The sequence below is a fragment of the Narcine bancroftii genome, chromosome 13, assembly GCF_036971445.1.
Source record: "Narcine bancroftii isolate sNarBan1 chromosome 13, sNarBan1.hap1, whole genome shotgun sequence".
Taxonomy (NCBI): domain Eukaryota; kingdom Metazoa; phylum Chordata; class Chondrichthyes; order Torpediniformes; family Narcinidae; genus Narcine; species Narcine bancroftii.
The window spans coordinates 86,382,830-86,409,548 of record NC_091481.1 but is presented as its reverse complement, the minus strand read 5'-3'; the positions used below and the strand labels follow the sequence as shown (position 1 = coordinate 86,409,548).

Here is a 26,719-nt window from a genome sequence, read left to right as displayed (position 1 = left end):
TGTTGTACCAAACCTCCACAAACTCCTGAGAAAGAAGAGGCGCTGACGTGCTTTCTTCAGGATCCATCCATCAGATTGTTGAGCAAAACCGTGAGCTTAGAGTTCGCTCAGTCCCCTGGTTACTGAGAGAAAGTTGTAGCAGATATATTTGTGGCGACTCACAAAATTCTCTGGACAGGTTCCAGCTAATTGAAGGTCAGCAAATTTCACACCACTATCAGAATGGGAGAAGGAAGCAGAGAGAAACAAAAGGCAGGTTACTGTAGGCTTGTTAGTTTAACTCTGTAGTTGGGAAAAAAGTGCACGAAGCTGCCATAAAGGGAGAAACAGTGCGACATCGGGATAGAACTTGTTCCATCAGGAATACGCAGCATGGATTTGGGAAGGGCAGCACCAGAGACCTGGATTCCAACCTGGCGCAGTCTGTAAGGAGTTTATACGTTCTCCCCACGTCTGTGTCGTTTCCTCCGGGTGCTCTGGTTTCCTCCCACCATTCAAAAACTTACAGGGTCTGTTGGTTAATTTTGGTGGCGAGTGACCGGAATCAGCTTTTTCCGTGCTGTAAATAAAATTATTAAATTATTAAAAAGAAACTTTGAGGATGAAGTGGTTGCTGATGTACTGTATATACTAGTCTAAAAATCAACCCCAGCCCAAAAATCGTGCGTTTTCCATAAGGACTATGTAAAAGTTGACCCCCCCGCCCCCCCACCCCCCCCCCGCATATTTTTGGCCCTGGCCATCCACCTATCCGACAAACTAACTCACCAGAGGTTTTGAGGATGAAGTCGTTGTGATGTACTGTATATACTAGTCTAAAAATCAACCCTGGCCCAAAAATCGTGCGTTTTCCATAAGGACTATGTAAAAGTTGACCCCCCCCCCGCCCCTCCCCCCGCATATTTTTGGCCCTGGCCATCCACCTATCCGACCTCTCGGCGTCCTGGCCGCCTGCCCGGCCTTCTGAGTTCTCTGGCACCCCATCTGCGGATTCTCACCAAGGCCCCAGCTCCCCTTGGCACCTGAGCTCCCGATGGCCTGACCACAGACTTGCCACCCGGACTCGACCATCTGAGGTACCGACACCTTGAACAACTCAGGTGCTTATTCAAGGTCAAAAGTTTGACCCGTATAAAAGTTGAATTTGATCTGAAGAATTACTCCAAAAAACTCAAGTATTACACAAGTACTTTTTGAGAGGAGCTGGATAATAAAAGTCCACATAAATGTATTTTAACTAAAGTTTTATTTTAAGAGAAACCTGCATTACGTGAGACACAAGTATTGGAGGAACTGCAGGTCACACAGGCGCCACAAGACGTAGAAGGGCAGTGACATGGCCTGCTGAGTTTCTCCAGAACTTTGTGCGTTGCCCTTGAGCCCAGAGTGTGGGTTTTCTTACTTACCTGCATAAATCAACAACCTGGGGACCAATAGAGGCAAACATTAAATAGTTGGGAGACAGACAGAATAACAGAACCTCTCCTCTGTTCTGTCACACACGTGTACGGCAGGTTTTACAGCGTTAAACTTGGTCCTGTCTTACAGGTGGTGTCTCAGAGTCTGTCCAACCCAGTTGTCGGAGGGTCCATGAAGGTGTGTATGCGTTTCAGTGCATTGTTAGCTAGCTGTTGTCTCCTGTGTGGACTTGGCCCCCTGCAGACTCAGCCCACCTCCACATGTCATCCGGTTCTACCTCGTTCCTGTGAGTGGCCCCCGTCTCGCCCTCCCATAGTCTCCAAGGGTCCTAGCCTTGAAACAGTAACCTTTCTTTCTCTCCCACGGATGGTACTTTGACTCACTGGTTTTTGTTTGCCCCGGTTCCCTCCCCCATCCCAAACATGTGTAGGTTGGGGGAATTGCCCGATCCATTTGCCCCTGATGTGTAGATGAGCGATAGAATGCGAGAGGGAGATGTTTAAGAGAAAGTCGGGTTGGCGTTTGAGGGTTAGCAGGCTTGTTTGGTAGAATGGTGACGGTTCTGGCCCCTTGATAATTCAGGCTGTGGTCCTGCCTATGCCGCCCCCCCCCCCCACCCCCCAACACACACAGTGTCGGGACGCTGTGGCTCAGGCCTTCAGCCAGTTGGACGGATTCCTAGCTCAGGGAGAGACCTCAGTGCTGGAGGCAGACTTCCGGTCGTGTCAGCGATTGAATGGAACTGAGGACTACAGTGAGCTGGCCTCCAACCTGGCCGACATCATCATGGGGACCGTACAGTACAACGGCGAGGTGCAGGGACACAGCATTGCCGAGCTGTGCCAGGTGATGACCAACTTGAGCCTGGGCTCTCCCTACCAGAGGCTGGTGGCCGTCAACCAGGTAGGAGCATGTCAGGGGAAGGGATGGTGGATGTGAAAGGGCAGGGGAAGGCCTTGGGACAGTAGGGAAGGGAGGGGAGGGCCTCGGATCGGTGTGGGGGGGGGAGTGTGGTCGTGGCAGGGGGAGAAGGTGGGCAAGGGTGGATGGGTGTGAGGGAGGGCCTTGGGTAGTGGGGAAGTGGGGAGGGGAGGCCCTTGGAATGGGAAGGAGAAGAGTGTGGGCAAAGGGGGGGAGAGAGAGTGGGCTTGGAAGATAATCAGGGATGGAGATGGCAGTCAAGGAGGGGGCAGGCAAGGAGGAGGCCTCGAATGGTGGGGAGGGGAGCATCTGCATAGGGAGAAGGTGTGAGGTATGGTAGAGCCTCACATTGGATGGGAGGCCGAGGAGGGGGATTAGATTCTGGGGAGAGGAGAACTTAGAGGAGGAAGTTGGCATGGTCCTTACTGGCCCACTCGGGCAGTTCTGTATCAGAAACAGGGAGTCCTTGCTCCCCCAACCTGCTCCAGGCTGAGGCTGTTCGGGCCATCGGGTCCATGCTGACTTGCTGGCGGTTGAATTCTGAGGGACTGTGTGGGAATTAGGACGGCGTGAGGAGAAAGGTGGGTTGATTCGTGGTGGGAAATCTGGTATCTCTTGTCTGACCCTCCCAGGACTACATGAAAAGGATGTCTCTGCATTGCAACGGACAACTCGCACCAGAATACACTGGCAGATCTGCGAAGCACAGTAATAAAGCCCTTCGGTGTGGGGGTGAGGCAGTGGTACTACCAGACCTGCAGAGAATTTGGCTACTGTGAGTCATGTCCCTCCACCCCCCATCCCCCGTCACCAGTGGTGGATGTTGATGATTCCTTTTGGAGGGTGGGGCAGGGGATTCTAGTATGATTGCTGTAAATAGACCACAAGACAAGAAATAGGCCATTCAGCCCCTTGACTGTGCCCTATCATTCAATCATGAGCTGATTCATTTTCCCACTGCCCGGCCTTCTCCCCATAATCTTTGATTCCACGTCTAATCAAGAACCTATCAATCTCTGCCTTAAAAACACCCAACAACCAACTGCCAATTCCACAGATTCACCACCCTCTGGCTCAAGGAATTCCTCTGCGTCTAAGAAGTTTTGCTCTCTTGTCCCTAGTCACTCCCAAAATGGGAAACAACCTTTCTACATCTACTCCATCCATGCCTTTCAACATTTAAAATGTTTTAATAAGATCCCCCCTCATTCTCCTAAATTCTATAAAGTACAGACATTCTATAAAGTACAGCTGTCAAACATATAACCCTTTCATCCCAAATCATCGTTATGAACCTCCTCTGAACCCTCTCCAACATCAGCACGTCCTTTCTTCAATGAGGAGCCCCAAACTGCTCACAATCTCCACGTGACGCCTCCCCAAGGCCTGATAAAGTCTCAACGTCACATCCCTGCTCTTTGATTCTATTCCTCTTGAAATGAACGGCAGCTTCGCATTTGCCTCCTTCACCATCAGCTCAACCTGCTCATTTACCTTCACGCTGTCCTGCACCAGGTCTCCCAGGTCCCTTTGCATCAAGGAATTTTCAATCGTCTCCCCATTTATAAAATCGTCTGCCCATTAAAATTGAACCCAAGTTCATGACCGTTCACTTTCTGACTTTATATTGCATTTGCCGCTTCTCTGCTCATTGTCTTGATCCAAGTCCTTCTGCAGCCTCTGTGTTTCCCCAACTACCTTCGTGTCATCTGCAAACTTGGCCACAAAGTCATTCATTCCATAATCTCAACCATTAAAAAGCACCTTGTCAAAGGCCTTCTGAAACTTCACAGCATCCTTTGGCTTCTCACTTTCTCAAAGAATTCCAAGAGGTTTGCAAACAAGATTTTCCCTTAAGGAAACCTCACTGGCTTTGGCTCATCCTGTCATGTGCGTTCGTACCCTCATCTTTTACAATCAACTCCAACATTGACCCAACTGCTGACACCAGGTTAAAGAGAATTTCCTTTCTCCTGCTTACTCTCTTTCCAATCCTTCGGGACCACAGCAGCATCTATTGATTCCTGAAAGACCAATACCAATAGCTCCACAATCTCTACCACTACCTCTCTCAGGACCTGAGGGGACGATCCATCTGGTCCGAGACACTTATCCACCCTGACACCGTTCAACTTTCTGAGCACCTTATCTCCTGAAATAGTAACTGCACTCACTTCCCTTCCCTGATACCTTTCGACATCTGGCACACGGCTTGTGTCTTCCGCAGTGATGCAAAATATTTGTTTAGTCCTTGTCTCCCATTATTATTTCACCGGCATCATTTTCTATACCTACTCTTGGCTCTCTTTTACAATTTATACATTGAAGAAGCTTTTTGTACCCTTTGATATTATTTGCCTACATTCATACTTCACCTTTTTGAGTTTTCTAGTTACCTTCTGTAAGTTTTTAAAGAATTTCCCACTCCTCTACCTCCCCACTAATATTTGCGTCCTTGAAAGCCTCTCATTTGTTTTCACGTTGGCTTTGACGTCCCTCATCAGCCACAGTTATGACATTTTCCCATTGGAATATTTCCTCATTTTTGGTCTGGATTTATCCTGCACCTTCCTCATTTCTCTGCCCCTTGGCCAGTTCCTCTCTCTCGTCGCTATAATCCCCACTGAAACACCGATACATCTGACATTTGTTCTCCTTATTAAATCTCAAATTGGGCTCGATCATATTGTGATCCCAGGCCCCCTAATGGTTCCTTTACTCTAACCTCACTAATTATCTCAGGTGCAATACTCAACACCCAAACCAGAACAGCTCAACACCCAATCCAGAACAGCCCATCCCCTAGTGGGCTAGTCAACAAGCTGCTCTTAAAATCCATCCCGTTGGCTTTCTACAAAACCTCTCTCTTGAGATCCTGTCCCAACCTGATTTCCCCAATATACTTGTATGTTAAAATCCTCCATGACGACCATAACATTCCCTTCTGACACGCCTTTTCTATCTGTTGGAATTTGTTGTCCACGTTCCAGATACTGTTTGGAGGTCTGTATATAACAGCCAACAATGTCCTTTTACCCTTGCCATTTCTGAACTCCGCCACAGTGATTCTCAATCTTCTGATCCTGTCACCTCTTTCTAATGAGGTAATGTTGTTCCTCACCAACAAAGCCACCTGCCTATCCTTTCCACACCCAACTCCAATGACATACACCCTTCACCCACGACTGCTTGATCAGACCTGCCAATCTGTAGCTGGACTGCAAGGTCATCCACTTTATTCCTTACACTGCGGGGATTTAAATACAAAATCTTTAGCCCTTTATTTGTTTCATTCAACTCTGTGTACCTGTTGCATGGCAACACATCCCCATGGCTGCAACTTTGCCCTATCTGCTTGTCCTTCCACACAAACCCCCTACCAGCTATCCCTACCTGTGCCAACTGCCTCTCCCTTTGCCTCTTCCCTTTGGTTCCCAGCCCCCGGCAAATCTAGATAAACCCTTTCCCCCCCCCCCCCCCCACCCCAATAGCATTAGCAAACCTCCCTGTCAGGATACTGATTCCCCTTGAGCTCAGGTGCATCCCGTCCCTCTTGCACAGGTCACCCTTCCCCGGAAAAGGTTCCAATGATCCAAGAACTTGAAACCCTGCCCCCTCAGCCACACATTTGTCTACACCATCTTCCTGTTCTTACCTAATTCATGGCACCGGAATCAATCTGGAAATGACCACCTTGGAGGTCTTGCTCTTCAGTGTCTTTCCTAACTCCCTAAACTCACTTTGCAGGAAGTCTACCCCATTCCTGCCTATTTGTAGCATGACCTCTGGGTGCTCACCCTTCCCTTGAAGAATATTTTGTACCCGATCGGAGATATTCTGGATCCGAGCACCCGGGGGGCAACACACTTTCCTGGAGTCTCTTCTTCAGCCACAGAATTTCCTGTCTGCTCCCCTGACTATTGAATCCCCAAGGATTCTTGCTCTTCCCGTTCACCCTTTTGAGGTGGGGAATGTTTCCATAAGGATCTCTCTCACTGATGCTCTCCTGGCATGGTGAGTCGGGGGGGAGGAGGGGGGGGAAGGGATGCTTTCTCACTCCTCTGGAGAATGCCAGCATCCCCCTGACTCTGTCCAGGTGATGGAACTGGTGATTAGTAAGTGGGTTGAATGTTGCCGGGAGAAACCAGGAGACAGGGGTTGAGAGGAAGAATATTTCAGCCATGATTAGAATTGTGGTATCGCTTCGATGGGCTGAATGGTCTTATGGAAATGGAATCTCTTTCCCCTCTCACGTCCAGACCAAACGTGCAAGGATGCCCAGTGCCCATTTTCCCGCTGGCTGACCCTGCCGTCTCAGTTGGACATCTGTGCACAGGTGTTTGGCATCACTGCCCCCGATGTGCAGCAAGCCGTCAGCTTCACCAATGACTTCTATGGGGCTGACCAGCCCAAGGCCAGCCGCGTCATCTTCGTCAACGGTGAGTGTGGGGGACTGGTTGTGGGGGGGAGCTGGTGACTGGGGGGGAGGGGGAAAGAGATCAGAGTGGGGGAGTGGTAACCATATCCCACAGTTGGCTCTGGTGGGAATTAATGTTACCAGAGCACTTGGTGACTGGAGGAGGTTGGTTTAGAGAGCCATGTCCTGGTTCTCCAAGTCCGGGAGTTTGGTGGTGGGGGGAGGGTGCTGCAGTGGTAATGGATGGTGACAGAGCTGAGGGGCGCACTGGGAGACTTCCTGACCCTCCGGACGGGGGAGGTACTGATCAATATTTAAATTAAAACTCTCAAACTGCAGATTTAACATCCTTTACAGCAAAATTGTCCAGGTTAGAGGAGTTGATCAGAAAAGACTGCAGATGTTGGGGTCCTGGATGGCACGGTTAGTGTTGAGGTTAGGGCAACACTGTTACAGCACCAGCGATCTGGATTCGAATCCCCCGCTCTCTGTAAGGAGTTTGTACATCCTCCGTGATATCCCCGGGGGCTCCGGTATCCTCCCACCGTTCGAAACATATCTGGCAGGTTAATTGGGGGTCATGGGCTCATGGGCCGAAGTGGTCTGTTTATGTCGAAAAGGAAAAGTGCAATCCACAAATCTTGAAGTTGCCCCTCTTGTCCGAGACTCCCCAACCATGGGAAACAACCTTGCCACTACTCTGTTCGGGCAGTTGGGATAAGCATTCCTGTTAGTTTGCAGTTACCAATCCTATTTGGAATGAGACATGGCCCCTTGTTTCTGTATCCTCAGTTCGGGAACCTAATACGCTCACCTGAGGCCACAGATGAACTGAATAGTCATTTCCCCTGGGTAGGGAATCTAAAACTAGAGGTTTACGATGAGAGGGGAAAAATTCCAAAGGGACCAGTGGGGCACCTTCTCCCTCCATCCCGCCCCCTCCTCCCTTCAACACGAGGAGGTGTGGGTGAGGAATGAGCTGCCAGAGGATGGTAAAGGTTTGGATAATTACAAAGTTAAAGACACAGAGATCTGTCAGTAGATAGGAAAAGGAGAGAGGCATTCGGCTGAATGCAGGCAAATGAGACTAGCCTTTAAGATGGGCCAAAGGGCCTGTTTTGAACTGCATGCCTGCGTCTTGCTCTTAACTGATCTCTGCCTCTAGGTGACATCGATCCCTGGCATGCCCTGAGTGTGTTGAAGAACCAGAGCCGCACAGAAGTGGCTGTGGTCATCAACGGCACAGCCCACTGCGCCAACATGTACCCTCCCTCGACAGAAGATCCCCCTCCCTACAGCAAGCCCGACAGGTGAGACTCAATGGTCAAGATTTCTTTATTACACAAAATTGCCATCTGCAAAAAGTCACCATTAGCATTGCCTGGTGCCCCTTACAGTGCAAGAGAAAGGAGCAAACGAGGGTACCTTCAGAGTCACTGAGTGTCCGTGGATTTGCCTGCAGTGCTCCCGCCTGCAACCGCACGGACTAAATGTTCAATCCATCAGCCATACGAGCTCCAGATCCAAACCTCTGACAAAGTGCCCAAGGCCCTTCGGGAAGGGCCCTTCGGGAAGAACCCATCTTGCCCTTCAGCGCCCTCTCGCATCCCGGCTCCGATACCTGGTTCCCATGAACCAGTTTCCAGCAGCCCACAGCCCACGTGGGTTCCCCGACCATAAGTTGCCCACAGCCATAGCCTGTGTGGGTCCTGCAACCACTGAGCCCTTTGCTGGTCTGCTCCTGTGATCGCCTTCCCTGCAGGGTCGCCTTCCCTTAGGGTCGTCACCTCTGCTTCTCCTTTTTTTTTTTTTTTTATTTTTTTAATTTTTTATTTTTCACACCATAAATCACAATAGCCATGATATACACTTTTTCTTTTCCACACATTTACAGTGACTTTTTCTCCCTCCCCCTCCCTCCTCCCAAGCCACCCCCCCATCCCTCCCCCCTCTCATCCATTTTAGTTATACAATCTAGGTTGCATTAATTCAGTTAGACAATGTTGTCATTCAACAAAAATACACCAGAAATTCTACTGAGTCCATTTTTTTCTTCTCTTCTCCTTCCATCAACTTAGGTAATGTTTGTTCCCGGTAGGTTTTCGCTATTGTATTTAATGTAAGGCTCCCATACTTGTTCGAATATTTCAATATTATTTCTTAAACTATATGTTATTTTTTCTAATGGAATACATTTATTCATTTCTATATACCATTGTTGTATTTTCAAATTATCTTCCAATTTCCAGGTTGACATAATACATTTTTTTGCTACAGCTAGGGCTATCTTAACAAATCTTTTTTGTGCATCCTCCAAGTCAATTCCAAATTCTTTATTTTTTATGTTACTTAGGAGAAAGATCTCTGGATTCTTTGGTATATTGTTTTCTGTTATTTTATTTAATATCTGATTGAGATCATCCCAAAATTTTTCTACTCTCTCACATGTCCAGATTGCATGAATTGTTGTTCCCCTTTCTTTTTTACATCGAAAACATCTATCAGATACTGTTGGGTCCCATTTATTTAACTTTTGCGGTGTAATGTATAGTCTGTGTAACCAATTATATTGTATCATACGCAGCCTCGTATTTATTGTATTTCTCATCGTTCCAGAGCATAACTTCTCCCATGTTTCCTTTTTTATCTTTATATTTAAATCTTGTTCCCATTTTTGTTTAGTTTTACCATTTGTTTCCTCATTTTCCTTTTCTTGCAGTTTAATATACATATTTTTTATAAATCTTTTGATTAACATTGTATCTGTAATCACATATTCAAGGTTACTTCCCTCTGGTAAACTCAAGTTGCTTCCTAATTTATCTTTCAAGTAGGATCTCAGTTGGTAATATGCCAGCGCTGTATCTCCCGTTATATTGTACTTATCTCTCATTTGTTCAAAGGATAAGAATCTACTTCCTGAAAAACAATTTTCTATTCTTTTAATCCCTTTTTTTCCCATTTTCTAAAGGCAAGGTTGTCTATTGTAAAAGGGAGTAGCTTATTTTGCGTCAATATTAGTTTTGGTATTTGGTAATTTATTTTATTTCTTTCTACATGTATCTTCTTCCATATATTGAGGAGATGGTGTAATACTGGAGAAGTTCTATGTTGTACCAATTTTTCGTCCCATTTATATAATATGTGTTCAGGTATCTTTTCCCCTATTTTATCTAATTCTAGTCTCGTCCAGTCTGGTTTTTCCCTTGTTTGATAAAAATCTGATAGGTACCTTAATTGTGCGGCTCTATAATAATTTTTGAAGTTTGGCAATTGTAAGCCTCCTTGTTTATACCATTCTGTTAATTTGTCTAGTGCTATCCTCGGTTTCCCCCCTCTCCATAAAAATCTCCTTATTATTTTCTTTAACTCTTTGAAGAATTTTTCTGTCAGTTGTATTGGCAATGCCTGAAATAAGTATAGTATCCTTGGAAAAATGTTCATTTTAATACAGTTTATCCTTCCTATCAGTGTTAGTGGTAGCTCTTTCCAATGCTCTAAATCGTCCTGTAGTTTTTTCATTAGTGGATTGTAATTGAGTTTATATAATTGGCCTAGATTTTTGTTTATTTGCACACCTAGGTATCTTATTGCCTGCGTTTGCCATCTGAATGGGGATTCCTCCTTAAATTTTGAGAAATCCGCGTTATTCATAGGCATTGCTTCACTTTTATTTACGTTTATCTTGTATCCCGACACTTCTCCATATTCCTTCAATTTCTTATATAGTTCTTTTATTGATAGTTCTGGTTCTGTTAAGTACACTATCACATCATCCGCAAACAGACTGATTTTATATTCCCTGTCTTTTATTTTTATTCCTTTTATATTATTATCTCTTCTTATCGATTCTGCTAGTGGTTCTATAGCTAGCGCAAACAATAATGGTGATAGTGGGCATCCCTGCCGCGTTGACCTGCTTAAGTTAAATTGCTTTGATACATGTCCATTTACTGTCACTTTCGCTAACGGTCCCTTATATAATGCTTTAATCCAATTAATATACTTCTCCGGTAAACTGAATTTTTGCAATACTTTGAACAAGTAATTCCATTCTACTCTGTCGAAGGCCTTCTCTGCGTCTAAAGCAACTGCTACTGCCGGTGCTTTATTTCCTTCTACTGCATGAATTAAGTTAATAAATTTACAAATATTGTCTGTTGTGCGTCTTTTTTTGATAAATCCAGTTTGGTCTAAATTTACCATTTTCGGTACCTGTTCTGCTAATCTGTTCGCTAATAGTTTAGCTATTATCTTATAATCTGTGTTTAGCAAAGATATTGGTCTATATGACGCTGGTGAGAGTGGATCTTTCCCTTGTTTTAGTATCACTGTAATTATTGCTGTTTTACATGAATCTGGTAAGTTTTGTGTCTCATCAATCTGGTTGATTACATCCAGGAGGGGCGGTATTATTAGGTCTTTAAATGTTTTGTAGAATTCTATTGGGAGTCCATCCTCTCCTGGTGTCTTATTATTTGGTAAATTTTTTATTATCTCTTTTATTTCTACTGTTCCAAATGGTTCTGTTAATTTATTTTGTTCCTCTATTTGTAGTTTTGGTAGTTCAATTTTAGTCAAAAATTCATCTATTTTCCCTTCTTTCCCTTCGTTTTCGGTTCGGTATAATTGTTCATAGAATTCTCTGAAGTTTTCCTTAATTTCTTTTGGATTATATGTAATTTGTTTGTCTTTTTTCCTTGTTGCCAATACCGTTTTCTTAGTTTGCTCTGTCTTAAGCTGCCATGCTAGGATTTTGTGTGTTTTTTCCCCTAGTTCATAATATTTCTGTTTTGTCTTCATTATATTCTTCTCCTCCTTATATGTTTGTAATGTTTCATATTTTATTTTTTTATCCGCCAATTCTCTTCTTTTGGTTGTATCTTCCTTTATTGCTAATTTTTTTTCTATGTTTATTATTTCCCTTTCCAACTGCTCTGTTTCCTGATTATAGTCCTTCTTCATCTTGGTTGCATAACTTATTATTTGCCCTCTAATGAATGCTTTCATTGCGTCCCATAGTATAAACTTATCTTCCACTGATTCCGTATTTACTTCAAAGTACATTTTTAATTGTTTTTCAATAAATTCTCTAAAATCCTGTCTTTTAAGTAGCATGGGGTTTAATCTCCATCTATACATTCTTGGAGGGATGTCTTCTAGCTCTATTGCCAATAACAGGGGTGAGTGGTCCGATAATAGTCTAGCTTTATATTCCGTTTTCCTAACTCTCCCTTGTATGTGGGCTGATAACAGGAATAGGTCTATCCTTGAGTATGTTTTATGTCTAGTCGAGTAGTATGAGTATTCCTTTTCTTTTGGGTTTTGTTTCCTCCATATGTCCACAAGTTTCATTTCTTGCATTGATTTAATTATAAATTTGGTTACTTTGTTCTTCCTGTTAATTTTTTTCCCCGTTTTATCCATATTTGGATCCAAATTCAGATTGAAATCCCCTCCTATTAGTATGTTCCCTTGCGTATTAGCTACCTTCAAAAAGATATCTTGCATAAACTTTTGATCTTCTTCGTTAGGTGAATATATATTAAGTAGATTCCAAAGCTCTGAATATATCTGACATTTTATCATAACATATCTCCCTGCTGGATCTATTATTTCCTCTTCTATTTTAAATGGCACATTTTTGCTAATTAATATAGCCACTCCTCTTGCTTTTGAATTATACGATGCTGCTGTTACATGTCCTACCCAATCTCTCTTTAATTTCTTGTGCTCCAATTCAGTTAAATGTGTTTCTTGGACAAATGCTATATCTATTTTTTCCTTTTTCAGTAAATTTAGTAGTTTCTTCCTTTTAATTTGGTTATGTATTCCATTAATATTTAGAGTCATATAGTTCAGCGTAGCCATTTTATATTTTGTTTATCTTCTCTTTCCGTTTTTCCATCATTACCTTTCCTCCTTTTCCATTTCTGTTTTCTTATTTTCAACTCTTTACCAGACAACATTCCTACAACATCCAACATTTTCCTTATTCTCCTATTTCTATCTTCTTTATCCCCAATCTCCCCTTCCCCTCCTGAGTTGCCCTTTATCCCTTGTCGGACAACCACATCTCCCCTCTCCATTTGGATTTGCGAATCCACTCGCAAGCGTCAACTGATTTTGCAGTGACCGCTCTTTTCCCCCCACCCAGCCCCCCCCAGAAAAGATTTCGTTTTTTATATGTCACAAAGGTCACTCTTTTAGTTCCCTCCTTATTCTCTCTATTCCATTACCTTCCCTTATTAATTCTTGTCTATACTTTCTATGTTTTCCTCTAATTACAGATACTTTCACATATGCCCGTTGTCTCTATTCACTCTTATACCTCTTTACCCGCATACATATCAATCGTGGTCATTTTTACCCTCCTTACCCGTCTTCATCCCTCAGTCTATTTTTGTCTTTACCCACATACATATCAATCGTGATAATTTTTGCTCTCATTACCCGTCTTCATCCCTCAGTCTATTTTTGTAATTGTTCTGCAAATTTTCGTGCTTCTTCTGGTTCCGAGAATAGTCTGTTTTGTTGTCCTGGAATAAATATTTTCAATACCGCAGGATGCTTCAGTGTAAATTTATATCCTTTCTTCCATAAAATCGCTTTTGCTGCATTGAACTCTTTTCTCTTCTTTAGGAGTTCAAAGCTTATATCTGGATAAATGAAGATTTTTTGCCCTTTATACTCCAGTGGTTTGTTGCCCTCTCTTACTTTTTCCATTGTCTTCTCCAGCACCTTTTCTCTTGTAGTATATCTTAGGAATTTTACTACAATAGATCTTGGTTTTTGTTGTGGTTGTGGTTTAGGGGCCAATGCTCTATGTGCCCTTTCTATTTCCATTTCTTGCTGTAGTTCTGGACATCCTAGGGCCTTAGGGATCCATTCTTTTATAAACTCCCTCATATTCTTGCCTTCTACATCTTCCTCAAGGCCCACTATCTTTATGTTATTTCTTCTGTTATAATTTTCCATTATATCTATTTTTTGGGCTAGTAATTCTTGTGTCTCTTTAGTTTTTTTATTAGATTCCTCCAATTTCTTTTTTAAGTCTTCTACCTCCATTTCTGCTGCTATTGCCCATTCTTCCATCTTGTCCATTTTTTTCCCCATTTCTGTTAAGGTCATATCCATTTTATTTATTTTCTTTTCTGTGTTGTTTATTCTTCTTCTTAAATCATTGAATTCCTGTGTTTGCCATTCTTTAAATGACTCCATGTATCCTCTAACAAGAGCAAGTACCTCCTTTACCTTGCCTATCTTTTCTTCTTCTATTTCCCTGTACTCTTCCTCTTCCTCTTCTTCTTCCTCTAGGTTGACCATCTGTTGTTTCTTTGCTGCCCTTTCCTCCTCTTCTTTCTTGTTTCCATTGTCTTCTGTGGTGTCTTCTTGCTGCAGGTGTTCTGCAGCTGTCGTTGCCGGCTGTGGAGATCGACTCCCCAGCTGGTCCCCCCTCCCGTCGGTGTGTTTTTTTGTATGCGCATCGCGCATGCGCGAGGAGTCGCGCATGCGCGGTTGCGCACTTTTACTCGGCTCTGTGAGCCATTGTTGTAGTTCTCTTTCTACCGACCTGAGGTAGTGGGGTCTTCTCTCCGCAGCGGGCCTCTTCGGACAGGTAAGGCCTTCACCTTTTCCCTCCGTTGTCTTCTCTTCCTCTCTTCTTTCCGTTGATTTTGATTTTTCTCCTTTTGTCTCCATCTTCTTTCCACCTTTATATTCACTTTTCTTTAACTTGTATTTCTGTGCCTTTGTATTTTCTCTCGTTTTTCCCGACTTTTCTGGAGAGGGCTGGAGTTCACCGTCCGGCCACTACTCCATCACGTGACTCCCCCCACCTCTGCTTCTCCTTAACGCTGAGAGGGAGCATTCCCCCCATTTCTGGTGCCCTGCTCCCCCAGAGTCCGCAACCCCTCGTTGCTGAGAAACACCATTGGATCCTTTTTTAAGTTTTAAAAAAATTTTTTCACACTATGAACCATACTGACCAAAATACACACAAACATTTCCCTCTTGAATATATACAGTGTCATTTTCTCCCCTTCTCCCCCCTCCCTTCCCTCCCTCCTTCACCCCCCCCCCCCCCAACACCATTGGATCCTTGAACATGTTTTGTAAAGCCTGTTCAGAGCTACTGGGGTTAGAACCAGGCAGTTGGACCCCGCGGAGCAGCACTGTTTCTCCGCTTCCCCGTGCCCACGCCAGCGACAGTGATGCCACCATTTTGACTTACAGAACCCACTCTTCCTTTGCCTCCCTACCCCCTCTGAGAGGGTGGAAGGTTGTGCAGCATATAACATCTACCTCCCCGGGTTACCTCTGGAACAAGCGTGCCAGGGAGAAAGGGAATGGGGGTGGATGGGTTGCACATGGACTGACTGAAGCCAGCAGGGTGATTGGTGCAGTCTAATCAGGCCCAGGGAGCTGAATAAGTGCCTCAAAAACACTGGTTGGTCTATGTCCACCAATTCCCTGCGCTGCGCCGGTTGTCGAGTTGGTCATCGAGACTTCATCCTGCTTCATTTTTATTTTTAATAACAGAAAATCGAAGAGCAGTTTGGAGTATGGTTGGCTGGATACCGCTTGAATCCATGATATCTGGGTCCAGGATTCCCATCGTGGAGAGCTGAGCAGTGTGTGCAGGCCGGCAACTGCATGGCTCTAATTTTCAGGAAGAACTTCCACACACCCTCTGTCTGTTGCCTCTGCCCTGTCCCCTTACCCCCCCCCCCTCCACCCACCCCCCTGCCTGGGATGTGCCTGCCTCCTGTCCTGCTCCTGCATCAAGTCCTTTGTGGTTTAGGAGCAAGACTTCAGAAGCCGGGGGATTCCTTTCTTCTGGTGATTGATGCATTAACACTGCCCCTGGCCAGCCTGGTGTCCCGACAGTGTGGGTGGACATTTTCCGGGGATGTTCCCTGCTGCATTGAGAGTGGGGACAGCGGACATGCTGCCTCCTGCTGGTGACTCAGCAGAATCCATGCACACAACCTCCAAAAAAATCTTTTTTAAAAAGGAATTCTATATTTTACAAAAAGCTATGTTTCTTTACCACTTTAAATGAAGATATGATTGAAACTTGATTGCTTAAATCTTTGTAATTATTTTAATAAATTGTTTCTTTAGAGTTTCTTATTTGCTGTGATCATTGGTGTCCCTCAGGGATCGGTGCTGGGCCCATTGTTGATATTAATGATCTGGATAATAATGTGGTAAATTGGATCAGCAAGTTTGCAGACGACATTAAGATTGGAGGCGTTGTGGACAGTGAGGAAGGTTTTCAAAGTTTGCAGAGGGATCTGGACCAGCTGGAAAAATGGCAGATGGAATTTAATGTAGACAAGTGCGAGGTGTTGTATTGTGGAAGGACAGACCAAGAAAGGATGCACCTGGTGAAAGGTCGGGCACTGAGGAGTGCGGTAGAACAGAGGGATCTGGGAATACAGATACATTGTTCCCTGAAGGTGGCGCCACAGGCGTAAAGAAAATCTTTTGGCATCTTAGCCTTTATAAATCAATGTATTGACTCCAGGAGTTGGGATGTTATGTTAAAGTTGTTTAAGACATTAGTGAGGCCAAATTTAGAATATTGTTTGCACTTCTGGGTCACCAAACTACAGGAAGGATAGCAGTAAGATTGAAAGAGCAGAGAAGATTGACTAGGATGTTGCCGGGTCTTTAGGAATTGAGTTACAGGGAAAGATTTAGCAGGTTAGATCTTTATTCCTTGGAGCAAAGAAAAATGAGGGGTGATTTGATAGAGGTTTACAAGATTATGAGGGGAATAGAGTGGATAAGAGAAGGCTTTTTCCACAGATTGGGGGAGATAAATTTGAGAGATCAAGGTTTAGGGGAACATTAGGGGAAAGTTCTTCACTCAGAGAGTGGTAGGAGTATGAAATGGGCTGCTATCTGATGTGGTGAATGCGTAGGCTCGATCTTGAGTTTTAAGAATAGATTGGATAGATTCATGGATTGGAGAGGTCTGGAGGGTTATGGAGTGGGAGCGGGTTAGCGGGACTAGCAAGATGATGGTCAGCACAGACTAGAGGGGCCAAATGGTCTGCTTTCTGTGCTGTAGTATTCTATGTTTTCTTTTAGATGAATGCTTTTTGAGTTGTTTAACCCTTTGGACTCTGGCCATTTTTAACCTTTCATCAGATATATTCCAGACTGGGTCCATGGGTAAACCTGTAGAGTATAAACACCAGTATGAACCAGCTGGTGGTTGGATATAAAACCAGTCCCAGAGTAATGGAATACGGAGTATATGTTCCTGTTGGTAGTCCCTGAAAACCAGGACATGGAGTTAAAAGGGTTTTAAAAAAATTATGAATTTAGGTAAAGCCAGTATTTATTCATAAGATATGGGAGTAGAACTGGACCCATCGAGTCTGCCCCACCATCCTAACCATGAGCTAATCCATTCTCCCATTCCCTGGCCTTCTCCCCGTAACCCTTGATGCCCTGACAAATCAACAAATGCCTGTCAATCTCTGCCTTAAATGCACCCAATGACTCACTTCCACAGTCAACTGTGGCAACAGGTTCCACAGACTCGTGACCCTCTGACGAAAGAAAATTTTCCGCATCTCTGTTTTAAATTGACGCCCTTTTGTCCAGAAGTTGTGCCCCCTTGTCCTAGACTCCCCGACCATGGGAAACATCCTTCCCACATCTACTCTGTCCGGGCCATTCAAAATGCTTCTGAGGTCCCTCCTCGTCCTCTGTACCCCAACGAGTCCAGTCCAAGAGCCAACAATCATTCGTCATATGCTAACCCTTTCATTCCTGGTATCATTCTAAGTAAATGTAAATCTCCTCTGAACCCTCTCTAACGCCACCTTGTCCTTTCTTAAATCCAGTGCCCAAAACTGATTTTGCCCATCTCCTATTGCCCTTGAGAAGGAGCTAGCTGTTTGCTTTCTTGAATAGCTGTAGTCCAGTTGAGAGTTCTGTGTGCATTTGGGGAGGGCGTTCTAGGATTTGGACTCTGAGACAATGAAGGGCACATGAGGTGTTTGCAGGTGTGGAGAGGATGTGAGCAGCTGGAGATGGCTGTAACACCGAACCCTGCTCCCCCTCCATCTCCTTGCCTTGCTTCTGGTTCAGGTGAGTGAACTGCAGTGCGTTTTGGAGATGGTGACCTCTGGATTCTCCGTCACTGGGATGTCTTGGCCTGAATGGCGTCAAACTGAGTTCCCTTTGTGGAGCTTTGTTCTCTCGTTTCACACCTGGGAAATAAGTTCAGACCCGACGTCCTTCAAACCATGCATCCTTTATTTGCTAGCTTGCATTGTTCAGTTAATGTACAGCTTTGTTCATAATCCGTAGATATCTATGAACATGTGAGCCCCGATTAAGGTCCATGGGTGCTTCTTGTACCTCATTTGTCAGGTACACTAGTGTATTGTGGCCAGACACCACTGATTAGGAACCTCATGCTGCAGACATGCACTGTATTGATCTTACACACCTTGGCCTTGATCAGCCCAGCAGCAGTAATCAGGACATTGCTGTCGATTCTTCTGCAGCCATTGTTCTCATAATTCATGAAAACAGTTCATTAAACTGATAATAGGTAAGTATATACTTGTGTAATTGGTGTTACTGTGTATCAGTCCACCCCCCTCCCCAAAATTCCCCCAAAATCACGTGGTATCTATATGACCCGTGTAAAGGTTGGCCCCAACTATTTTTGTCCCCGACCATAGATCCCTGCCCTGGCTACCCAAAATCCAGAGCTTTCAATGTTTGACCACAGATCCCTGCCCCGGCTGCCCAACATCCAGAGCTTTCAATGCTTGACCACAGATCCCTGCCCCGGCTGCCCAACATCCAGAGCTTTCAATGCTTGACCGCAGATCCCTGCCCTGGCTGCCTACCCACTAGAGCTCCTGACGCCCCGGCTGCGGATCCTTGCCCCAGCCACCCACCCATGAGAGCTTCTGTTGCCCCGGCTGCCCACCCACCGAAGCTCCTGATGCCCCGACTGCAGATCCTCGCCCTGACCGCCCACCAGAGCTCCTGATGCCTGACCACTGGAGCTTCTGACACCCTGACTGCATATCCTCGTCCCCGGTTGCCCACCCATCTGAGCTCTTGACACTAGGAATGGGAATTACCACCCAGTCCCAGCCATCCAAGCTCCTACCACTGAAAGACGTAGGTACTTAACATGGTCAGAAGCATGACCCGTGTTAAAGTTGACCACCCCACCCCCCACAACCAAATTTGACCTGAGAAATTGGTCCCAAAAAAAACTATGGTTTATTCGGTAATTCAATTCATCCTAAATTGGCTGGTGAATTCTTTGGCTTGGCTTCGCGGACGAAGATTTATGGAGGGGGTAAAAAGTCCACGTCAGCTGCAGGCTCGTTTGTGGCTGACCAGTCCGATGCGGGACAGGCAGACACGATTGCAGCGGTTGCAAGGGAAAATTGGTTGGTTGGGGTTGGGTGTTGGGTTTTTCCTCCTTTGCCTTTTGTCAGTGAGGTGGGCTCTGCGGTCTTCTTCAAAGGAGGCTGCTGCCCGCCAAACTGTGAGGCGCCAAGATGCACGGTTTGAGGCGTTATCAGCCCACTGGCGGTGGTCAATGTGGCAGGCACCAAGAGATTTCTTTAGGCAGTCCTTGTACCTTTTCTTTGGTGCACCTCTGTCACGGTGGCCAGTGGAGAGCTCGCCATATAATACGATCTTGGGAAGGCGATGGTCCTCCATTCTGGAGACGTGACCCATCCAGCGCAGCTGGATCTTCAGCAGCGTGGACTCGATGCCACAGTAATTGGCTCTATCTCTGAATGTGTACAATTCCCCACTTCTCGTCCACTTTCTGAAGAGAGGACAAATGCTTCAGTTTGAATCGAGTCCTTACAGCGATGTTATAAGGAGCTTGTCACACACATTGTACAATAACACATGAACCAAGATCCGTACTTCCTGCAGCCAAACAGGTTCTTTGTCTCTAGAATTCTGATTTTTGTGGTCACTACAAAAAAAAGAGATAATATTCAGTAATCTTCATGCAAAAAAATAGTGACTGCAACATGAAAGTCTGCAGACGCTGTGATTGTAGTAAAAACACAGAAATACCGGAGGAACTCGGCCGGTCTCGCAGTGTCCATAGGGGGTAAAGAAAAACAACGGACTTTTTAGGTCTGAGCCCTTCTCCAAGGTATTTTTAAAGAATTTATAAAATGTCACACAGGAATGTCAGATGCTAGAGAAGGAAGATCTGTTTAACAACTTGTGAAAAATATACCATCATAAAGGTTTACCAGAAGACTGTACTTTGAGTGAGGTTCAGTGCAAAGAGTGTGACACATTCTAACCCTCTTTGCATCCCTTACTCCCTCTAGAGCAATATAATAAACTTGGCTGTATGCTCTGTGGTTCTGTTGTGTGTTGTTACAGTGCAGGCTGACTATCACAGTCTGAGAAAAAAGCAGTCAGGTGTCTGAACTAAAAGGCTGGGGAGATGGAAGAATGGACAGGGGGAGGAGTAGAGACCAACAGACAAAAGGTGTTAATTGGATATGGATAGGACAGGAGAGACAAAAGAGAATTGAGGGAGTGAGGGGAAGGTTGGCCCTGTGAATACAGAGCTGGGGAAATCCGTGTGTTTCGGAGCAGCCACTGGTCAGTGATAGGGAGCTTCAAGAGAGCCAGCGACTGGGGTTTGAATCTGTGGCTGTTTGTATGTTCTCCCGTATCTGCGTCCCTCCCACCCTCCATAGGTCAATTGGGCGGCATGGGCTTATGGGCCTGTTACCTTGCTGAATGTAGATAGTACAGATCTATCACCAATGTATATAGTGTATATAGTTACAGGATCTAGACTGTGCTTACAGCGATTGGCTGAGAGCTTAGCCACGCCTACTGTCTGGGCCTTAAAGGGTTGTGTCCCTAGCCAGGTCGGATCATTCCGGACTGGTCGGCCACCTGTGAAGAGCTCCTGTCTTTTGCTAATAAAAGCCTTGGTTTGGATCAACAAGTCTGATTCTTTCGATGAGCTCTACAATGTGTGAATTTAGATCGTTTTAGGTAGTGGAGGAAGTTAGCTCGACATTATTACAGTGCCAGCGCCCGAGGTTCAAGTCCGACACTAAGGAGTTTTTATGTTCTCCCCTTGTCCCCTGGGGGCTCCGGTTTCCTTCCACCATTCAAAACATGGGTGTAATTGGGCAGCCGGGCTCGTGGGCCAAAAGAGTGAAACATGAAAGTTTGCATCTGCTGTGATTGTTGTAAAAACATTGATGTTTCAGGCCTGAGCCCTTTGAGGAATAAAACAGAACGAGTCAGAAGCAGGAAATCTTAGTCTTAGAATTCAGACCGTGCTGGCTGGGGGAGGAATCCAGACCCACAAAAGGGGTTCATTGGAGGTGATAAAAGCTGAAGGTCTAAAAAAACAGAAAAATTAGCAGCCATGATCCATGCATAATGTTAGTAAATTTAAAAATACTTCCTTGGCCCTTTAATATTAATATATCAGCTGCAGCCACGAGGGGCTGCAGACTGTGGAGAAGTGGAGGACTGGAGCAGGGTACCGGAGGATGGGAAGGTCACGTACTGTCCAAGAAGGAGAAGCGGAGGAGATGACCTGCAGGGACGGTGTCCGTGGCAGTGGACCAGTGAGGGGTGCTCTGCAACTGAGGGACCAGTGCATGCGGTGGGCTGCTGGAGTCTAGCTCGAACTGGCCGGTGGGCTATTGGTACCAGGATGCCGAGGGCGCTGGAGGGATTCTGTCCGTGTCGGAGGTTTGGATCTGGAGCTTGGGTTTGGACTGGAATGTAGCTGTGGGGTTGATTCTATGGACAATCGGTGATTCTAGGGGGACTCTCGCTTCTCTAAATCAGACTGGGTCTGAAAGAGGCGCTTAGGCAATTCTGGTGTGAATCTGACTGCCTTTCAGCAAGATTTCCTTGTTGAATTCCTTGGTGTGGGGAAGTTTTTTTTTAATAGATTGAGATTTCAGATTTATTGTCAGAGTACATACATCACATACAACCCTGAGATTCTTTTTCCTGCTTTCAAGGCAGAATTTAGATAATAAAGTTGCAGATTTTAAGAAACTCTTTGAAGGTGGAGATTTTTAAATAATTTTTTATTTTTCACACTATGAACCATATCAATCAAAATACACACAAACATTTCCCTCTTGAATATACACAGTGGCATTTTCTCCCCATTTCCCCTCCCCCTCCCTCCTTCCCACCCCCCTCCAAACCCATTAAACATTCAACATATACATTAAACCCATTAAACGATGTCATCACACAATGAAAATAAACAAGAAAATTGTGTCCTCTACTTTTACACACTGGGTCAGTTCATTTCGTCTTCTTCTCATTCTATCATTTTAGGGGGTGGTGGTCCGAGGCAAGCCCTCTCTGTTGTGTTCCATGTACGGTTGCCAAATTTGTTCAAATCTGTGACTTTATTTTTTAAATTATATGTTATTTTTTCCAATGGAATACATTTATTTATTTCCATGTACCATTGCTGTATTCTCAGGCTCTCCTCCATTTTCCAAGTTGACATTATACATTTTTTTGCTCCTGCTAAGGCGATCATAATAAATCTTTTTTGTGCTTCATCCAATTTCAGGCCTAATTCTTTACTTCTTATATTATTTAGAAGAAAGATCTCTGGATTTTTTGGTATGTTGCTTTTTGTGATTTTATTTAATATCTGATTTAGATCTTCCCAAAACCTTTCCACTTTCTCACATGCCCAAATTGCATGTACTGTTGTTCCCGTTTCCTTCTTACAGCGAAAACATTTATCTGATACTGTTGGGTCCCATTTATTTTTAACTTTTTGGGCATGATGTATAACCTGTGTAACCAATTATACTGTATCATGCGTAACCTCGTGTTTATTGTATTTCTCATAGTTCCGGAGCATAGCTTCCCATGTTTCATTCTTTATCTTTATGTTTAGAACTTGTTCCCATTTTTGTTTGGGTTTACAGCTTGTTTCCTCGTTCTCTTTCCCTTGCAGTTTGATGTACATGTTTGTTATAAATCTTTTCATTATCATTGTGTCTGTAATCACATATTCAAAATTACTTCCTTCTGGTAACCTCAGCCTGCATCCCAATTTGTCCTTCAAGTAGGTTTTCAGTTGATGGTATGCAAACATTGTACCGTGAGTTATTCCATATTTGTACTTCATTTGTTCAAATGTTAATAAATTATTTCCCAAAAAACAATTTTCTATTCTTTTGATTCCTTTTCTCTCCCATTCTCTAAAGGAAAGGTTATCTATTATAAAAGGGATTAGTGGATTTTGCATCAATAATAATTTTGGTATTTGGTCATTCATTTTTTTTCCTTTCTCAGTGGATCTTCTTCCATATATTAAGTAAATGATGCAATACTGGTGAGTTTTTATTTTGCACCAGCTTTTCATCCCACTTATAAAGTATTTGTTCCAGTACCTTTGGTTTTTCCCTTGTGCCCTGGTAAACTTGTACCTCTCATTTTGTTCGTTTTGGTCACAGTGTTTGAGCTACTGAAAGAAAACTGAGAGACATGCCGAGAGCACTTCAGTTTATACAAATCTTTATAACTAAATCTAAAGCTGATTTCAAACTACAATATGCAAACCCTTCCCAATTACACTTAGCAATGCCTGGACTGGTCCCAACTGCCGAAGCAAGGCAACGACCACACACTTGTAGTAGGTTGTGGGGGCGCTGGTAGCAGCTTCTCCACCTCCCCCGACCGGGATGTTGGTTGGACTCTATAAGTTCTTCTTGCTGAGAGACGTTTCCACCCCTCAGAGAGTGTCAAACTTCAGCAGTGGGATCATGGCTTATATTACCCAAAAATTGTTTACTCATAGCTTATCTCTTTGAATAAATGATTTACTTATCTTCAAGGTCTCCTGACAGTCTGCGACCAACAAAAGACAACTGCATCTCTAGGCCTCATGGTGGAAATTAGATTATGTCTTCTGATTCACATGTATACATTCTTGCATAAGTTGGTCTAAATCCTCCATTAAATGTTTTATAGAATTCTATTAGGAATCCATCCTCTCCAGGCGTTTTATTGTTCGGCAGCTTTTTAAATATATCCTGTACTTCCTCTATTTCAAATGATTTTATCAGTTTGTTTTGTTCCTCTTCTTGCAATTTTGGCAGTTCAATTTTAGCTAAAAACTCTTCTATTTTATCATCTTTCCCCTCGTTCTCAGTTTGGTATAATTTTTCATAAAATTCCTTAAAGTTCTCATTCATCTCCATTGGATTATATGTAATTTATTTGTCCTTTTTCTAAATTTATTATTTATTTTTCACACTATGAACCATATTGACCAAAATACACACAAACATTTCCCTCTTGAATATACACAGTCATTTTCTCCCCTTTTTCCCCCTCCCTCCCCTCCCCTCCCTCCCCTCCCTCCCCTCCCTTCCCTCCCTCCCCTCCCTCCTTCCCACCCCCCTCCCCACCCACTCAACGTTCAACATATAGAATACATTAAACCATGTCATCACACAATGAAAATAAACAAGAAAATTGTGTCCTCTACTTTTACACACTGGGTCAGTTCATTTCGTCTTCTTCTCATTCTATCATTTTAGGTGGTGGAGGTCCGCGGTAGGTCCTCTCTGTTATGTTCCATGTACGGTTCCCAAATTTGTTCGAATACTGTGATGTTATTTCTTAAATTATATGTTATTTTTTCCAATGGAATACATTGATTCATTTCCATGTACCATTGCTGTATTCTCAGGCTCTCTTCTGATTTCCAGGTTGACATTATACACTTTTTTGCTCCTGCTAAGGCGATCATAATAAATCTTTTTTGTGCTTCATCCAGTTTGAGGCCTAATTCCTTACTTTTTATATTACTTAGAAGAAAGATCTCTGGATTTTTTGGGATGTTGTTTTTTGTGATTTTATTTAATACCTGATTTAGATCTTCCCAAAACTTTTCCACTTTTCTCACATGCCCAAATTGCATGTCCTGTTGTTCCCGTTTCCTTCTTACAGCGAAAACATCTATCTGATACTGTCGGGTCCCATTTATTTAACTTTTGGGGTGTGGTGTATAACCTGTGTAACCAATTATATTGTATCATGCGTAACCTCGTGTTTATTATATTTCTCATAGTTCCGGAGCATAGCTTTTCCCAAGTTTCATTCTTTATCTTTGTTTAGATCTTGTTCTCATTTTTGTTTGGGTTTACAGCTTATTTCCTCATTCTCTTTCTCTTGCAGTTTGATGTACATGTTTGTTATAAATCTTTTAATTATCATTGTGTCTGTAATCACATATTCAAAGCTGCTTCCTTCTGGTAATCTCAGCCTGTTTCCCAATTTGTCCTTCAAGTAGGTTTTCAGTTGGTGGTATGCCAACATTGTACCGTGAGTTATACCATATTTGTCCTTCATTTGTTCAAAAGATAATAAATTATTTCCCAAAAAACTATTTTCTATTCTTTTGATTCCTTTTCTCTCCCATTCTCTAAAGGAAAGGTTATCTATTGTGAAGGGGATTAGTTGATTTTGCGTCAATATTAATTTTGGTAGTTGGCAATTTGTTTTATTCCTTTCTACGTGAATCTTCTTCCAAATGTTGAGCAGATGGTGCAGTACTGGTGAATTCCTATGTGGCACCAGCTTTTCATCCCACTTACTTCCTAATGGAAAGACCACAATCTGTCTGGATTGGCAGCAGAACATCGAACAATGTGAGGGGGTTGGGGGGGTTATGGGCAGGGAGCAGGTAGGTGGTACTAGTGGAGTTCTCTTAAATTGGTACGGACTAGAGGGGCCAATGTGGCCTGTTTCCGTACTGTAATTGTTATATGGTTATGGTTATATAGTATATGTTCAGGTACCTTCTCCCCTATTTTATCTAGCTCTAACCTGGTCCAATCTGGTTTTTCCCTTGTTTGATAAAAATCTGATAGGTATCTTAAATGTGCTGCTCTATAATAATTCTTAAAGTTTGGTGGCTGTAAGCCCCCTTGTTTGTACCATTCTGTTAATTTATCTAGCGCTATCCTTGGGTTTGTCCTTTTTTCTTGATGCCAATACAGTTCTTTTAGCTTGTTCTGTTTTAAGTTGCAAGGCTAATATTTTATGTGTTTTTTTTCCTCCCAGTTCATACTTTTGCTTTATCTTCATTATGTTCTTCTCCACCTTTTATGTTTGTAATGTTTCGTATTTTATTTTTTTTGTCCACCAATTCTCTCCTTTTTGTTATATCATCCCTTGTTGCTACTTCCTTTTCTGTACTTACTATCTCCCTTTCCAGCTGTTTGTTCTATTTCCCGATTGTAGTCCTTTATCATCTTAGTTACATAACTTATTATCTGCCCTCTAATGAAGGCTTTCATTGCGTCCCATAATATAAATTTGTCTTTCACTGATTCTATATTTATTTCAAAGTACATTTTAATTTGGCGTTCAATAAATTCTCTAAATTCCTGCCTTTTAAGTAGCATGGAGTTTAACCTCCACCTATATGTTCTTGGTGGATTGTCCTCCAGTTCTATTGCTAATAACAGGGGTGAGTGATCAGATAACAATCTAGCTTTATACTCAGTTTTCCTAACTCTCCCTTGAATATGGGCCGACAACAAAAACATATCTATCCTTGAGTATGTTTTATGCCTACTCGAATAATATGAGTATTCCTTCTCCCTTGGGTGCTGCCTCCTCCATATATCCATAAGTTTCATTCCTTGCATTGATTTAACCATAAATTTGGCCACTTTATTCTTTTTGCTAGCCTTTTGTCCAGTTTTATCCAACATTGGATCCAAATTAAGGTTAAAATACCCTCATATCAATATATTTCCTTGAGTATCTACAATCTTCAAAAAAATATCATGCATAAACTTTTGATCCTCCTCATTAGGTGCATATATATTGATCAAATTCCAAAATTCTGAATATATCTGACACTTTATCATTACATACCTCCTTGCTGGATTTATT

The 26,719-nt window shown here is 43.5% G+C and overlaps 1 protein-coding gene across 1 annotated transcript in view; it reads left to right on the top strand.

Annotated features, from left to right (window-relative positions):
- The window catches only part of LOC138748104 (uncharacterized), a 34,255-nt gene extending 18,367 nt beyond the window's left edge, over window positions 1-15,888 (top strand). Inside the window, 10 exon segments of the mRNA XM_069907792.1 lie at window positions 362-513; window positions 1,003-1,076; window positions 1,549-1,596; window positions 2,053-2,322; window positions 2,973-3,002; window positions 3,004-3,115; window positions 6,600-6,779; window positions 7,923-8,042; window positions 8,045-8,067; window positions 15,299-15,888. Coding sequence (XP_069763893.1) covers window positions 362-513; window positions 1,003-1,076; window positions 1,549-1,596; window positions 2,053-2,322; window positions 2,973-3,002; window positions 3,004-3,115; window positions 6,600-6,779; window positions 7,923-8,042; window positions 8,045-8,067; window positions 15,299-15,352 — 1,063 coding nt within the window. The 3' untranslated portion in view covers window positions 15,353-15,888.
- The last annotated feature ends 10,831 nt before the right edge of the window (window positions 15,889-26,719 follow it).